We start from the raw sequence: 16,996 nt of genomic DNA, 5'->3' as shown, positions 1-16,996 counted from the left end.
ACACACACATATTTATTGCCCTAGAAGGAAACAAAAGTAGAAATGATGTAGAAGAAAATGCACAAAAAATGGAGCCAGGAGCCCGGGCCCCGTCGGCCTGGCCACGAGATCCTGCGCCGGGCCCTTACTTGCTTTGACCCTCAGTTCCATGAGGTAAACAGAAGTAGCCTCCCCCCCAAGAGATTCTGTGGGGAGAAGATGAGATGGGGAGGAGGACGAGCTGCGGGCACCTGTGTGGGCCGGGCACCCCTGGACGCCCCTTCCCCGTCCCCAGCAGAGGAGGCACGGCCCCCGCCATCGTCGAAATTCTCATTATCGACACTCGGATACCACCCGACCGTCTTGGGACGTGCAGACCTGGAGCAGGGAGCAGGGCTGGGCTGCAGCTCAGGCCGCCTCCCCAGTCTAGTGTAAGAAGAAAGGCGCCTCGAAAGCAACCACACCGACGGGATGGTGCGAGGAGCTGCGACGACGATTTAGGGAGGAATCGCTGAGGTTAAGTTGTAACCTTCCTCACACTTACTCAGTGGAACGAGCCAGCGACGGCTTCTCCTGACAGGGACCTGCTGTGCCTGTATCTGAGCTCCAGCGGTGCCGCCAGGGCCCCGAGGAGGCCTCTGGCCAAGCTCTGCCCCAGCAGGCACCCGCTCCTTGTGCCCCAAGAGACTCGGGCCTGGCTTTCTTCCACGTCTGCGGCGCCAAGGCCCGCTGGGCGTCTCTGCTCCTTCTGCACGCTCGCCAGCCCTGGACCTCCTCGCCACATCTCATCCTGCTCAGCGCTTGGTGTCTGCGAGTCCCTCCAAGTACCTCCTGGACCCCCAACTCAGCCAGGTGTCCCTGTTACAGGCTTGTGAGGCAGTGGTGCTACCCCTTCGTGGCACTTTGCACACCTGGACTCACTATTCTTTATTGAGGTGAGGTCGCATCGCATAACATTAACCATTTAAAGTGCCCCATTCAGTGGCGATTGTGCAATCACCTCTATCTAACTTTGGAACATTTTTGTCACCCCAAAAGAAGACCCAGCGCCCAGTAAGCAGTGGTTCCCATGCCTTACCCCTCACATATCTGGACTTTTGAAGTTAATCACGCACAGCGACTATAAGGCCTTTTCCCCCCCGCCCCGCCCCCGGAAGTGTGCTCCGTGCAGCGGGGCCCAGAGCGGGCGGCTCACCTGCAGCCACGAAGAGGATGCCAGCACTGAGGACGATGTTGTTCTTGCGGCTGTAGAACCTCCCGGCACCGATGCAGAGCCCGCCGAGCAGGAGCAGGATGGTGCTGAGGATGGGGAAGACGCTGGAGGCGCGCACGATGCCTGGGCCGGGCGGGAGATGGGGCAGAGAGGGTGGTGAGACGGGTCATCCTCCTGGGCACGGCCATGGCATTGGCCAGCAGCCCCCGTGTTCAAGGTCCTTCCCCCTGACTGTGAACATTCCCATCAGGCCCTGGAGACCGTGGAGGGTTGGGAGCTGGGGCTGGTGGGGCAGCTGGACCAAATGTAAGTGATGACACAGGCCTGCTGGTTCTCCCCCCGGACGCTGAGTGGGCTGGAGTCACAACTGCCCACGTCTCGCTTAGGCACTCCTGCGTGTGGGTTGCACTTCTGCCCGCCAGAAGGGAGGAGAGCTCCTCATTGGCACCAAGGAGGCCACAGTAACAGCCATGAAAACAGGAGACTGCCTCCCGTTCCGATGACACCTCACAGTCCCCTGACCCCTTCATGGACACCATCCCCAGGAAGCCTCCGGAAGGCTGGGAGGCGGCGTCTGTGAGAGGCACCTCCGATGGCTGGCTGAGGACACAGGCTTTAGCACTGAGTGGGTCTGGTTGCAGGCCCTGCTCTGTGACATGCTGGCTGTGTAGTCTTGGTCACGTCACTTCACCTCTCTAAAACTGAGTTTCCCCATTTTGTGGAATGAAATTCATAATCCTATAGTTAGTTTTGTACATATAAGGGGCTTAGCACAAGGCTTGGCCACAGCACACACTTCCTAAGTGACAGCCTTTATCTCCATCATCATCGTCATCATCCCCAGGTGACAGACGAGGACAGGGAAGCTCAGGACCTCGTGAGGTCACAGAGGAGAATGTGGTTGGACAGAGTGGGATGAGCATGGACCGTCGTGTCTAACAGAGCTAGATTTGCACCCTCGCTCTGCCACTGACTAGCAGGGTGACCAGGGCAGCTACCTTCTGACCACCAAGTTCCCCTCTTTTATGGCCTGGGGACAGTAGTAATACCTTCCTGTAGGGGGTTGAATTGTGGCCCCCAAAAGACAATGTCCAAGTCCTAACCATTGGTTCCTATGAATGTGAGCTCATTTGAAAGAAAGGTCTCTGCAGACATGAGGATGCTAAAGGTCTCGAGATGACGCCATCCTGGATTCGTGTGGGCCCTGAATCCAATGACAAGTGCCCTTATAGGAAGAGGAGACGCACAAGGGAGAAGCTGTGTGGAGATGGGGCAGACAGAGGAGGGATGCAGCTCCGAGTCGAGGAGGCCTGGGAGCCGCAGAAGCTAGAAGAGGCGAGGAAGCACCCTCCCCCCGGCCTTGTGGGAGCACGCCCCGCCAATGCCTGACTGGAGGCTTCCGGCTTCCACACTGCGAGAGGGCAGATGCCTTTTGTTTTAAGCCACCCAGTTAGTGGTAATTTATTACGGTGGCCCTAGGAAAAGAATATACTGCCCACGAAGATGGATGTGAGAATTTGATGAAATAAGGTTCATAAAGCACTTAGTAGGGGCTTGGGGGATGTGGGTCCCCCTTCCTTAGCACACAGCAGGGAGGAAGGGCATGAGGAAAGGAAGGGGGACGTGAAGAGGAGCCCCAAGCTCAGCCTTCCTGATGTGCCGGCAGGTTTCCCGGCCCAGTAGAAATCTCACTGGGTGGACCCTTGGTGGCCCCAGCAGGGGACAGTGAGTCAGGGAGTGCTGGCAGGCACCAAACTCCTGAGCCAGCTGAGCTGGTTTGTGGCCTTTCAGCCTCTGAAGACAGCGTTTGTCTCCTCTTCTGTAAGCCCACCAGTGTGTGCCCCTGCTTCACAGAGAGGGGTTTGTTTGGGGCATTAAATGAAGCTCTTCTCTCCGCCACCTCCTCCTCCTCCTCCCTCTGGCTTCTTACAGCCGCGGGCTCTGGGAGGTTTCCTGTGGGCTTCTGAAAAGTCCTCTGAGCTCTGCCGGCCAGCAAAGCCGGGATCAGGGCCCCTCTGATGCCCTCGATCTGCAGACCGCTTGCTCAGAGGGGCAGAGAGAAGGGAACCTGGCTTCTCTAAGGTCGCTGAGGCCAGGTCTGGCTCAGAGCCATCCACCTCGCCCAGGTAAGTCCTGTGAGCACCTGTCCTTTGCCACATGGGCTCACTCTGGAGCTCTGGATGTGCAGACACCAGTCGGGGTCGCTGTGGACAATGGCACAGGCTGGTTTTACGTGGAGCTGAGGGGCAAGCACGGTCAGTGTCCAGCCCGTAGCCAGATCAAGGCCCAGTGCACCTCCTTTCAACTCGCCCTCAGGCACACCCAGCAGCCCTGACACCAGCACTGTGAGGCTGAGCACAGAGATCATCCCCCTACCTGGAAGTGTGGAATCTGGAAAAGGGGCCCAGGCCCAGGGTCAGATGCTCGGGAGCCTGTGGGGCTGGCGAGGCCCGTGGAAGAGAAAGAGCAGGTGAGGTGTGGGTGGTGGCCTCACAGCCCCAGCTGCTTGTGGAGCTGCCAACCAACAGAGGCCTCGCCGGAGCCCAGAGCCCATCAGGGAGCCCTGGTTTCTCGGGAGGGCTTCAAATGCACGGCTTGGGAGCGGACTTTGTTCTTGAATTGTCGAAGGTGTAAGAAGCACAACCATGGACCTGCCCGGGCTGGTGCCCCACACCTGGACAGCTGAGCCGCCACTCTAGCAGGCTCTCCCACAGGGAGTCCACTGGAACCTTCTGTGACCTCCGACACACCTGTTCTCCTCTGCAGCATCAGCACTGGGAGGGCAGAGCTCTGTTTTGTTCAGTCCTATATCCCACATGCCTAAAACAGTGCTTGGCACACAGTAGGCCCACAAAAAACTTTCTGTTATTTATTGAATAAGTGAGTAAATGAATTCCCATGATCCCTGTCACCTGCAAACATCAGCCTCCAGAGCTCTCTCTCTCTCTTGTGCTTCTATATATTTTGAGGATCAACAGTCTGGACACAGACCAGAGGACTGAATACTAGGGACCAGGGTGTCCTGGGAAACACAGGCTGGTGACCGTGACCTTGGCTTGTCCCAGAACATTGCCTACTCCCCACCCCGGCCCCAAGTTCACAGGACCTGTACTCTGGAGCTCCGTTTCTGGGCCAATTCTCCCCGTTTCTGCAGCTCCTGAGTGGCAAAAGCCCTCATTGTTGGAGAGTCAGCTCTGCCCTCCACCCCAATTCCACCGGCACCCAGAGCTCACAGGCCCTGAAGCCATCACCCCTTCTCTTCCTGGGGAATCTCCAGGCTTGTTAATGACCCCGCTGGTTTCCCTGTAGGGTACATTTGAGAACATTTCCTTCCCAAATAAGCTTTAATTGCCGTTGAGCTGTCACTATCCTTTCATGTGGGGAAATCACTGCTGAGGCCTCTCAGCCTTCTCTCCCTCCCTGGGCTCATTGCTGGTGCGGTCTGAGGACGGCAGGAACCTGCGCTGGACGGCGCCTGTGTGGCATGCTCTCGGTCTGCCCCCCAGACCCTCGGTCCTCCTCTCTCCTTCCAGTCCTGGGCCCGGGAGGCTAACACCATGGACGAGTCAGCGGGCACCCTTGACTTGGCTTCTGGAGGAGCATGCAGGTGAGACTTCCTTCCTGCAGGCTGCGCATCAGGTGGCTGCATTCTTCATAAAGGCCGCAGCTCCCGCCAGGTGACTCTGTCCTTACAGCAACCCTCCTCCGGGTTCCCATACCTACCTCCCTCACCTGTCCAGGCCCGGGGGTGTGCGGCTTCTCCCGCGGCTCGCCCCTGTGTGCTTGCCGTCCCTTGCAAGTTTCCCATAACCTTGCCCACACCTTTGTCCATAGTCCTGCACTGACGCCCTTCGTCCACCCCATCTGCCGAGCACACCATCTGCTTCCAGCCGAGACCTCAGGAAGCCACATTGCCTGACCTCTGGGCTGATACGTCATGAGACCAGTCTAGAAAGAGATCCTAGAGCTCTGGGGACCCTGATGGGGACAGGGGCAGGGGAATGACGAGGAAGAACCAGTGCCAATGCCCGTAACCTCAGACAAGTTCAGTGGGAAACGCAGAGGGTGTGGTTTGTTCTCCTTGGCTGGCTTCTCCTCCCTCACAGTCCCAGGGTTGGTCAGTGGGGCAAATCTGCCCTCTGAACCATCTGAGGCGCCCGATTGCCCTGGGTGTGGCAGAAAAGGGCAGGTTCCGAGTGGGTAGATTTTCAGTGGAGCCATCCCAGCTGGGCTGAGCACCAGGGGCCACCCCAGGTGGATGGCTGTGCAGGCCGCACGCTGTGCAGGTCGAAGGCTGTCATTCATACCACAGTCTCTGCAAGTGGCATCCTCCAAATTGTGCAGCGTGCAACCCGCACAACTATTCGTGGCGACCCTATAGAATGTCGTTTGCTTGGTTCGGTGCCGGCCCCCAGAAAGCAGAAAGAGAGGACGGGTGGGAGGAAGAGGAGAAGGTGAGGGAAGGAGGAAGGAGAGGCAGATCTGGTTCAATGATTTCAGGTTCTGGGCCTGGCCAGAGCAGCCTCACACTGCCCCAGGCTCCGTGAGAACCAAGTGCTGCTCTATTTCACCGGATGACTCAGAACCAAAATCCTTTCTCTTAGGAAAAAAATGATCCATAAGCAGGTGCAGAGTGAATTGTGCTCTCTCTGAGGATGGTGGTATCGATTCTCTATAAATGAAGGCAGGCCCAAGCCCCCGGGGGTCCTGCTGTGAGCAGCTCTGCGTGGGTCTAGGCTAATTCGAACGGGAAAATGACTTGGAAGTGGTGCTGTTTTTCTCCTGCCCTGCCTTCGGCTCCCTCCTTCCTCCCAGGGAGGTAGTCCCGGGCCCAGGGATGAGATCTGGATTTAGGGCATGGGGCTGGGTTTGTCCTTTGGGTTCAGTATGTGCTGTGACTTCCTGGCTCCATTCTGGGGCCAGCCACAGGATCTGGGCAGGGCAGGGATTCAAGGGGCAGCTCATGGGCAGATGAAGTGGCTGCACCAGTTGGTGCTGAAAACACTTCAGGCCTATGTAGCAGAGGCTACTTCTGCCACCTTCCTCGCTTTCTCTCACAGGCTGCCTGGCACCCAGGAGGCTGTCTTCGCGCGGGACTTAATCTGATTTTCTGAGACTAGAATGCTGGGTGTGTGTGGGGAGAGGTGGGCAGGTCCAGCGCTGGCAGGACGATGTGCTTGGGATGTCGCAGCCCCCCAGGGAGGCTTGGCCTAGGCAAGCCTATGTCTTTAACCTGCGGGCCCCGGGCCCAGCTGCAGCAAACAGCTCCTCTGAAGCTAACCACACCCAGCCGTGCTGGGGAGCGGGACGCTGGCACCCTCGTCGGCTCTCCCCAGGGCCTCGGTCTCCCCGAGCGTGGGCCTATCAGCCAAGCAACTCGTTTGGGACACCCAGCACGTCACGGCGGTGCTGAACAAAGCTGCATCCTCTGAGTTAATGATTCCGAGTCCGAAAGGGAGCGAGGACATCCAGAGAAAGGCGGCCCTCCACACCCCCACGGGGTGTATCGTTCCTCCAGCTGCCCACCCAGCACCCGGCTTCCCCTCCACACACAGGGGAAGCAGAGGATTCTCGATACTCACGCAGGAGATACTCCGAGCTGTCGTGGTCGTAATCGTTGTCCTCTGGGAAGTGATTGATCCGGAAGCAGTGCCCTTTATAGATCCCTGGAGGGAACAAGCGGAAAAGAACGTTGTTACTGTTCTCAGCGCTCACGCGTCCATTCATTCCGGGCCTGGTGACTGCACATGTGCCGGGCTCTGTGCAGGGCACAGAGAGAAGAGGCAGGCTCAGGCGTCCCCGGTCGGTGAGGGGGGTGGGGTAGGCATGTGCAAAGGGAACAACAAACAGCACAGTGGCTAAGTGCCCCAAAGCTGACCCCACCATTTATGGTCCACGTCTGATTTTATCACCCATGAGCGAAAGGACACGCCATCAATAACTCTGCAGGGACAAGAGGCCTCAAGCAGAACTGTCCTGGGCAGGCAGGAAGCGCAATCCTGGAAACTGCAGAGCCGTACCTTAAACCCTGACAAAGAACTTGCCACTGGTCAGAGGGGACCTTCTAGGCAGAGAAGGGAGCCGTGGAAAGATGGCAGGAGGGTCAGAGCGTGGTGAATCTGGGGAGCGGTCGGAAGTCCAGTGACACTGGAGCTTTGAAGGACCAGTGCAGGGGGAGGGGCCGGGGCTGAAGAGGGGCTGGAGGCCGTATCAGGGGAGCTATGGGTCAGGGGTGTCAGGAGGGAACTTGCACCCAGGGGTCTGTCTGTGGCTTTCCCTCTCCCTCAAATGCTGTCGCGGTGCGCGCCCCCTAAGGTGCCCACAGCGGGCAACCTGACTCCAGCCCTTCGCTCAGCATGATGGAAGGAAGAGGACCTGGAGCAAGAGACATTCCTGAGAGGCCGAGGCAGCTCCCGCCTGGCTTCCCCTCCCTGCTCTGAGAGGTGGCCCTCCCCGGAGGGAGGCAGGACACTCTGGTTAGTGTCGTAACTAACTACAAGAGGACAGGCCGGTCTTCCCTTCCAGAAATTTCCGTCCAACTCTCCCAGTGCCTGCTCCCCTGCAGTCTGGGAATGCTCAGCACAGAACTGGACACAGGCAGAAGAGCGGTGCCCTGCCCTGCCCCGCCAGCCGAGCCCCTCACATCCAGGTCAGCGTCCCTGCTCAAGCAAGGAGCTCACCTTGACGGCTCTGCACAGCCAGGCTGGGACTGCTTCCAACTGGGGCTGATTCTTGTGCTGCAGCTGCTGCCGCCAAGTGTCCTGCTGGCCCCCGCATCCCAGACTGACCTCACGCCGAGTTGGAAGCAGGGCCTGCGCCAGCCCAACGCCCATCTCTAGGCGCTTCCCGTCGGGACTGGTCTCTGACAAGCTGGGAGCACGCCGGTCTTCCAGCCACTTACCAGTTAGCGGGCTCACTGGCTGCCTGCCCAAGCTTCCCCCTTCTTCTGCTTCCTAAGCTGTTGCCTCCAGAGAAATGGGGTGCTGGCTAAGGACCCCTGCTTCCTCCTGAAGGCTCATGGGCCTTGAGGACCACTGGTGGGTGGGCTGAGCTCGGTCAAGGACAGATGAGGGTCTCAGAGGTTGATGCCTTGAGTGCTAGATGCTTCGACATTGTTCCCTGTGCCAGGTCAAGCACGAACAACTGTTACCCGCCTCAGTCTCCTCATCTGTGGAACAGGGATAACCACAGGCCTTATCTCCTAAGGCTCGCAGGAGACTCGCACAATAATAAGTAAGAAGCACTTAGGCGGCCTTGGCCCACGGCGATGGCTCAGGGCAGGGTTTGCTGCTTTCTGATGCAGAAATCACCTGCTCCTTGCTCTGTGGGTCCTTTCCTCTTCTGTGAGTGGTTGAGTTGGTGGAAAATCGTAAGTGTTTGTGTTCAAGGGCAGGCTGGGGTCAGGATGGCCGGGGGCGGGGTGACATGGAGGCCGGAGTGGGCCAGCCACGCTCTCCCCTCCTCCCCGGATCCCACACGCCAGATACAGAACAAGCGTTTTCCAGGCCGGGGTGCACTCGGTAGAGCTTTCTGCCATTCCTCCCCGTCCCCCCCACATTTTCGGGGCTACTTTATGAACCTAGACACAATCGCCAAGTCACACATGCTTGTTGCAACATGTCGAACAGTAAGAGGTTGAAAAGTAAATAATCTCTCTTCAGACACGTTTTCCAGGGTCAACAGTCTGCTGTGAATCTTCTCACATCTTCCTACTTTTTAAAAAAATGAAACTTTTTACTTGGAGATAATTGCAGATTCACACACTGTTGTAGATCAGTACCGTTACCCGGTGGCCCCATCCTCATCACGTTGCAGCCAGATACTGACATGGCTACAGTCAAGACACAGAGCATCTCCAGCCCCCAGGAGGACACCTCTGTGGCCTTTTATCCTCACACCACCTCCTCCTGCCGCCCAGCCCCTCCTCGACCTATGGCAACCACTAGGATGTTCTCCATTTGTACAGTTTTGTCATTTCGAGCATGTTCTATAAATGGAATCCCGCAGCTGGCAACCTTTGAGATCCGCTCTTTTCACTCAGCATAATTCCCCTGAGATTCATCCAAGTCGTTTATGGATCAACAGGTTGTTCCTTTTAACTGCAGAGCGCTCTCCCACGGCATGGCTGTACCACAGTTGGTGACATCTGGATTGTTTCCAGCTGTTACACCTGTGGTTTCCAGCTATTCCTAATAACGCCGTCAGAATCATTCATGAGCAGAGTTTTGGGTAAACTTAAGTTTTCGTTTGTCTGAGATAAATGCCCAGGAGTGCAACTGCTGGGTCACATGACAGTTGTATGTTCAGTTTTAAAAGGGACTGACAAACTGGTTTTGAGGAGGGCTTTATCCCTATTTTTAAGATGGAATTATATAATATGCTTTACCCCGTCACCTGCTTTTTTTCACTTAATAATATGTACAAACATCTCTCCAGGGCAATATCTATAGATTTGACTTTTTAAAAATCTTGTTTATTTTTAAATAAAAAGTAATCAGTGAATAACTAATCCAAAAGTTGCCGAAAATCTCACAAGGAAAAAAATAGCATAGATACTGGGGAAACAAAGTTTGCTCCAACACTGATAACGCTAAAAGAAAAATGTTCTTTGGCAAAAATGAGAAAGCCATATATTTATCTGTTCAGTCTGAAAATAAAACTCAGGTTTTGAAATATTAGCTCGCATAGAGACATGTTTGTTCCAAGTGCTCCTGCAATATATTTTGCTAACCTCCACTTCACATTGAGGAGGCTGTTTTATATTTGACAGAAATTGAAAATAGAAATTACTGTCCAAAATGATAACTCATTGTTAACACATTCTTTTTAGTGGCTGTGTAGCTGTCCATAGTTATCGTTCATCAATTCGACTGTATCATTGAAATAAACATACCCTTTCTATGCATATGCTGCATATGCATACTATGGGTCTCCCCACAAAGAATTATGCTCCAAGATACACTGACTACACGCACCGTGCAGTGACTCCTCCGCTAGTGGACTCCTTTCCTTCCCTGTCTTCTCTCCCTTCTTCCTTCTGCACTGAGATCATCTGCACAGACTAAAAGAATGGGTATTGTTGTAGGCTGAATTGTGTCCAACCCAAAAGGTATGTTAAAGTCTTGGTACCTGAGAATGTGACCTTGCTCGGAAACAGGGTGTTGAAGATATAATTCAAGTTTTAAGATGAAGTCACATTGAACTAGGGTGGGCCCGGAACCTAATCATTGGTTTTCTTATAATATGCAGGAAATGCAGACAGACACACGGGGGAGAAGGCCATGTGAAGACAGGCAGAGATCGGAGTGATGTGTCTCCAAGCTGAGGGGTTCCCAGGAGAGCTGACAATCACCAAGAGCTAGGAAGAGGCAAGGAAGGATGCCACCCAGTCTCAGAAGGAGTATGGCCCTCCTGATACCTTGATTTTGGGTGTCTGGCCTCCTGCACTGCGAGACAATCGATTTCCATTGTCCTAAACCCCTCCGCTTTGTGGTGATTTGCTATGGCAGCTCTAGGAAAGGAAAGCAGGTGTGTTGCTGGTGGCTGTGTGAGAGGAAGTACATCCTGCCTCTTCCTTGGGGCCCAGCCCTGCAGCAGGTGAAAGCGGCCCCACTCACAGCCGCGTTAGGCCTTCCTGCTTCTCTGTCAGCTACAAAGCCCGTGGGCGGTATCTAAGAGGCCATGTTTACTGAGCATCTGCAAAAGCATCGTCTTGTTGAGTGCGCTACAAGGAAACTCATGCAGTCTCTCAGGATTAGGTCTCCAAAGCGACTTCGCCAGTCGACCGAATCCTCTAGCCAGTAGCCCCCGTTTGGGAACTGCCAGGGATGGGGGCCTCGCCACCTCCCACAGCATTCCATTTTTCAAACAGCTTTTAAGTTTCTGAAAGGACGCCTGCCTCCACAAAACTTCATCCTCGGGGGGTATTTATAATCCCTTTTGGGGGAAAAAAAAAATTCTTTCAATCATGTGTCAACCTTTCAAATCATGGAAGAGAGAAATCGTGTCTAATGGGATGGAAGCACAAACTATTTTTTCCAGCTGTCCAGGATTTGTGGGTGAGGACAAGAGGTGACTTACAGGCTGCCAACAGTTGGGACCAGATGCCTTCCCTGGCCAGACCTTATTAAGAGGCTGGAAGCCTGACCTCACCCCCCTCAACCTGACCCTCACCCCCAGTCTAGAGAAGTGGTACACGGAGAGTAAAAGAGGTTGCTCCCTGCCTGTATAGTCAAGAATTTGGAAACGTCACCTAAATGAATGTCAAACATTTTTAGTTCTTCTAGCCATTTCTCTTTTGATGGTATCAAGACCCTTCTCCAGCCTGGCTCCGTCCTCTGGGTCAGCTCCCAACTCTCCCAGAAGTCCAGCACCCACCATCAAGACCACCGTTCTGGGCTGGGACTGACCAGCCCAGAACCCGGCGGCACCGTCTCCTCCTCTTCTCTGGACCCCGTGCTTCTGTTAATGGGACCCGATGTTTTTGCCAACTTGGTCTCCCAGGACTTTTTCACAAGGGCTGCCTCACTTCTCCCAACCTGTTTTTTGTTGAGTGGAGTGTTTGGTCCTTGGGACTTTACATTTATCCCTGTCCAATTTAATTTTGTTAGCATTGGCCTGAGGCATTGAATGGGGAGAAAATTAATGGCCGATGCGAGAAGTACAAGAGAAAGCCATTTCCAGTCCACTCTGCACGTGTTCTCTCTCGGCGAACGGGCCGCTTGCCGTGTTACATGTATATTAAGTGATCTTTAGGGCGGTTAATTCTGAGATCCTGGCCTGGCCACACTGCGGGAATACGGAGGCACTCGGAGTCTGAGGTCGCTGGCCTGTATGCTCAGAGACTCGGTGGCCAGGAAACCACTGGTGTGAAGAGGCTTCATCAGTCACATGGTCCCAGGCGTGTTATTTCTTCATCCACAAAACTCGGGAACTGGGTCAGAGGGAGCCCCGCCTGTCCTAAGAGTCTAGGACTGTTTCGCAGAGAAAAGGTGTAGGAGTGTGCCCATGTATTAAGATAGCCATTCAGCCGCATAATCCGTGAACCACTTTGGTTAAAGGTATTTCTATAGGCAGAGGAAGCATCAGGAAAGAAATATCCTAAAATGTCTGCAGTGTATTATTTCTGGGTGGTAGGGTTGGGAGTGAATTGAAATGTTCTCCTTCCCATTTCTTTTCTGTATTTTCTGAGTTTTCTACGATGTCCGGAAATGAATCGATAAGGCTTATTAAAAGTAAGAACAGGAACCGAACCTCTGATTCGAAGTGAAGATGTGCTGGTGCGTTCGAAATGGCCACAGGTCCACGGTGGGAGCGGGTGAGTGAGGCGGGAATTGGTGTGTCGGCTGCATTTTAGCCTCCAGTGTACGAGTGATCTCGTTGTCCTCTCTCTGGGCTGTGAAGGGCACGCCCTGATCTACAGCTAGGATGACCGGCCCGCAGCTCTCAGGGTACTGGGACGCAGGACTTCCGGTGCTAAAACCAGGAAAGCCCCTTGTGGACCAGGATGAGTTGGTCACCCTACGAGTCATTTCAGGGGCGCCAGCGTCTGACCTAAGCCTCCACGATGGGCCACCTCAGAGGTCTGTCGACTAAGGGAATCCTGGAGAAAAGAATGTGAGAGGGCGACTCAATAATAATGGTGATAATTCACATAATCCTTTACCGTTTGCGAAGCGTTTTCATAAGCGCTGGTTCATTTGACTCTCATCAACACTAACAGCTGCAGCGGACACCTACTGACAGTGTATGGACACCCTTCGTGCCACCTCATGCTTCTCTGCCACCTGTTACTCCACCCATTCATTGATGCAGCAGCTGGCTCCATGCTCCACGCACATGTCACCTGCTGATGCCTCCATTCAGCGGCACCAAAAGCAAGAAAGAGTTCTTGCTTTTTGCCCATGTAACTGGATAGGTTGCCCAGGGGAATGGCACTGTGTGTGCACATGTGGAACTATTTTCTGAGTTTCTTTTCTGTATTTTCTGAGATTTCTACGATGTCCGGAAATGAACCAATAAGGCTTATTAAAAGTAAGAACAGGAACCGAACCTCTGATTCGAAGTGAAGATGTGCTGGTGCACTCGTGCACTAGAGGCTAAAATGCAGCCGACACACCAATTCCCGCTTCCTCCCCAGAAGCTTGAGGGGTCTGCCCTCTCCCGCTCCCCCAGGTAACCTAGAGGATGGGAGCCGGTGGATAAATGTTCCCACCTCCATCCTTAGGCCCATTCTACCTGCTTCCGGGGGGTAGGTTCTAGGAGGACTGAGCCAAAGGATGATCATTAACTCAGGGACGCCCTTGCACTGGCTCTGCCTCTGTCTCGGCTTCACTGTCCCCAGGCCCTCCCCGGGGCCGCTCTTTAGGATGGCCACCCAAGATACACTACCTGCGTGCAACCCCCGGCTCGGGCTAGGATGACAGCTATTGTGCTGAGCACGTTCGACGCATCAGCCCATTTCGTCTTTTTTAATAATGCTCCTTTGAAGATGGAAGAAAGAGGCTTAGCGATGTTGAAAGAAGTGCTTTCACAAGCCCCACGGCAGAGGCCCAGCTCTGAACTGGTCGGCATTCTCCCTTCCGCCGTAAAGGAAAGTCTTCTTTGCTTCATTTTTAAAAAGAGGCTCAAGGGACACCCGACGTGCACGTGGCAGAGCGGCGGCCCCTGGAATCCAGCTTCTTGACATCCCATTGTGTTCTCTGAATGTAGGAAGGGGATCTAAGGCAGTTAGGAAGGCCTCTGGTCTTCCTCCCCAAGACAAACCAGGACGTGAAGCCAGACAGCAACCCAGAGCACTGGGTTCAAGAAAACAGCTTCCTGGCGGTGAAGCAGGAGGCGATGGCGTCTCCAGACCTTGGAAAAGGCAGCTTTGGATTGGCAGAGCTGTTGGGAGGAGGAGGCCTGGTGAGGCCCCTTTCAGCTCAAGGACAGGCTCAATGTGAATGCACAGAACCGGGAGCCAGTCGAAGAGGGTGCCGAGTGGTGCTTTTCTGCACCGTCCTTTCCCTGACAATACCTGCGCTGAGCACACACTGCTGTGCCAAGCACGTGCCAGGCGCTGGGGCTCCAGGTCTGAGTTAGGCATCCTGTCCTAAGCTCCTGTTCTGGGAGGGAACTGACAACACAAGAAGATAAAATAAATGACTGTCAGTATCATTTCAGGTGGGCAGACGGGCTGGCAGGCACGGGAGGGGATCTGAGGTGTTTTAGAGCGTGAGTCCCTGTTCTGAGCCTGTGGCCGAGCTCAAAGCTGAGGTTGGGGACTCAGGCGTGGGGCCCACATGTGGGAACAGATACTTCTGCGGGGTTGCTCAGACACGTGATTTCAGGACATCGCCATCATCCCGGCCCTCCCTGGTCAATACAAGGAGCGAAAAAGCCCAGATGAGGCTTAGCTGCTGATGGAGGCTGCCCACATGGGGGAAGGAGGCGAGGGTGGACTACACGAGGGCCAAACCTTCTACCGGCTTTGTTCGAATCATCTTACATGTTGAGAAATCGTCAAACAACATTTATTTTTCCAAATAGCTATCAGTTTGAACTTTATAATAATTCGAAGTGGCCGCCTCCTACCGTGAATCAGGTCATTGTATGCTGGTCACTGCCAACGTCCAAGGACCCAATGAACCAAGTCCTTATCTCAGAGTGGGGCAGGTGGGAAGAGCGCCCTGCCCTGGTGCCAGTCACCTCCTGGCAGAGCTTCTCTTCCAGCGTTTTCCCAGGGCTGCTTATCTGTGAGCCCAGCCCCCTTCCCTAGGCCGAACCTCCCCCAGGAAGGGCGGGAGCAGCCTAGCAGGCCTGGAGGGCTGTGTTTCCAGAAAGGACCCAAGACTTGGTAGAGGAGGCGGAGAACTGAGGGGTGGCAGCGTTTGGGCCAGGATCGTAGGTGAGGGGGTGGGGAAGAGTGTTATCCTCACAATACGAATAATAGCAGGGATTTACTCAGTGTCTATTGTGTGCCAGGCGCTATTCTTGAGCAACTGGAGTTTATTAACTCACTTCATCTTCACACTAACACTATGAAGTAGGTAGGATTTGTGACTAGGGTTCCTAGGCAGGATTTGAAGCCAGGCCACCAGGCTCCAGACTATGTGCCCTTACCTCTCACATTCTGGAGGCAGGACACAGTGTGCCATCAAGGCTACAAGTAGTTCTGATTGGCTGGAGCGTGATGGGGAGGTGTGGTTGCCCATCACTCTTTATTGGTAGGAAAACTTCTTTTCCCAGACTCTTGGGCTCAGGGCACTGGCTGATATTTGAGGCTGGATAGCCTTTCACTGGAGGTGGAGATGCTCAAGCAGAGAGCTGGCAGTCCAGGGTCCCACATCTGTCAGGACAGCGAGTGGTCAGGGAGGGGCGGGGGTGAGCGGAGGAGCAGGGTTTCTGAGAGGTGCCGGTGTGAATGGAGGGGACGTCACCATGTAAGCGAAGGACACCCGGGGGCCAAGCACCCAGGTGGGCCGGCCTTGGGCTTTAGACTCGGATAGTGTTGAGTAGGGAGAAGCACTGGGTGCAGAGGCCGAGGAGGCTGGGCTGGGCTGGGGGCATCTCGCGTGGTAGCCTGACATGGGACTTGACTGTACAGTCTCCCTGGGGGTGACTTAGGGTTAGAAGGCCCTGGTCAGGCAGCAGCCTCTCCTGAAGGGAGCTGCACGGGAGGAGGGCGGCAAGGAGGTGTGAAAAGAAGAAGAAAGGCAGTACAGGCCCCGGCAAGCAGCGTGCCCCGTTTGGGGGAGACCTCAGTCCTTGCCTATTAGATGTGCCTGCAGAGGATGGACCGGAGGTCAGGATGGAGGCGGCTGAGCCCAGACCATTCAGCGCAGAGAGGCGGGGTTCACTTGTTTCTAGGGCTCCTGTAACAAAGAACCACAACCTGGGTGGCTTAACAATGTCTCACATGTCTGGAGGCCAAGTCCAAGATCAAGGTGTGGGCAGAGTTAATTCCTTCCAAGAGTTCTGGGGGAGAGTCCGTTCCGGGCCTCTGGTGGTTTGCAGGCAGTCGCTGGTGTTCCTTGGCTTGTGGAAGCATCACCTTGATTTCTGCCTTTGCCTTCACACGCCGTTCTCTCTCTGCGTGTGTCCATCTCCACATTTCCCCCTTTCATAAGGACACTGGTCATCCTGGGTCCACTCTGGTGTCCCCATTTTAGCTTGATTATCTCTCGTATTCCAAATAAGGTCCGTCTGAGGTATGGAGGTGAAGACTTCAAAATAAGAATCGGAGGGGACACAATTTAGTTCATAACACAGCAGATGCTCCGTCAGGCATCCAGGCCACTGCGCCAAGCTGCCATCGACAAACCCAGGCTCCGCGCTTTCCCACCCACTGAGCTCTTTGCCCTGCCCTGCTCCCTTCTCCCCATAATCCCCACTCCTAATTCTTCCACTTCCATGCCCGTCTCCAGATGATCCTCCTAATAGCTATGATTTCCCAATTGGCACCCCCTGGAGTCCTCCCACGGCTGGCCTGTCTCCCGCTGCTGTGAGGCAGGCTGTCGGGCAGAGACTGCAGCGTGGAGAGGCAGCGTGGGCGGGGCCGGACTTTCCTGGGGGACCCCTCGCTCCCTGGCTTGTCACTGGCTCTCCGTGCGACCCCGTTAAGCCATGATGAATGACCTTCAGTTCCTTGACCCGATTTACATTTATCGAGTCCCTACTAAGTGCTCAATGCCGGGGACTCAGATGCAGCAGACTATCGGCTCAATCGAAGCTCATGTCCCCTTCCTACTGGGCACATGGCTGCACTGTATTTCTCAGCTTCCTTGGCAGTTAGATGTGGCCGGGTGACAGAGTTGTCGAATG

General features: G+C 54.8%; 1 protein-coding gene across 1 annotated transcript in view; it reads right to left on the bottom strand.

Annotated features, from left to right (window-relative positions):
- The window catches only part of CACNG4 (calcium voltage-gated channel auxiliary subunit gamma 4), a 57,874-nt gene that overhangs the window by 4,279 nt on the left and 36,599 nt on the right, over window positions 1-16,996 (bottom strand). The window contains exons 2-3 of the mRNA XM_039859309.1: window positions 6,775-6,858; window positions 1,175-1,315 (exon numbers count right to left, since the gene is read on the bottom strand). Of these exons, the coding sequence (XP_039715243.1) occupies window positions 1,175-1,315; window positions 6,775-6,858 (225 nt within the window). The remainder of the gene's footprint in view (window positions 1-1,174; window positions 1,316-6,774; window positions 6,859-16,996) is intronic.

Source organism: Pteropus medius, unplaced genomic scaffold, assembly GCF_902729225.1.
Source record: "Pteropus medius unplaced genomic scaffold, Ma_sr-lr_union100, whole genome shotgun sequence".
NCBI lineage: Eukaryota > Metazoa > Chordata > Mammalia > Chiroptera > Pteropodidae > Pteropus > Pteropus medius.
Note: the sequence above shows the minus strand (reverse complement) of the source record. Positions and strands in the feature narration are given on the sequence as shown.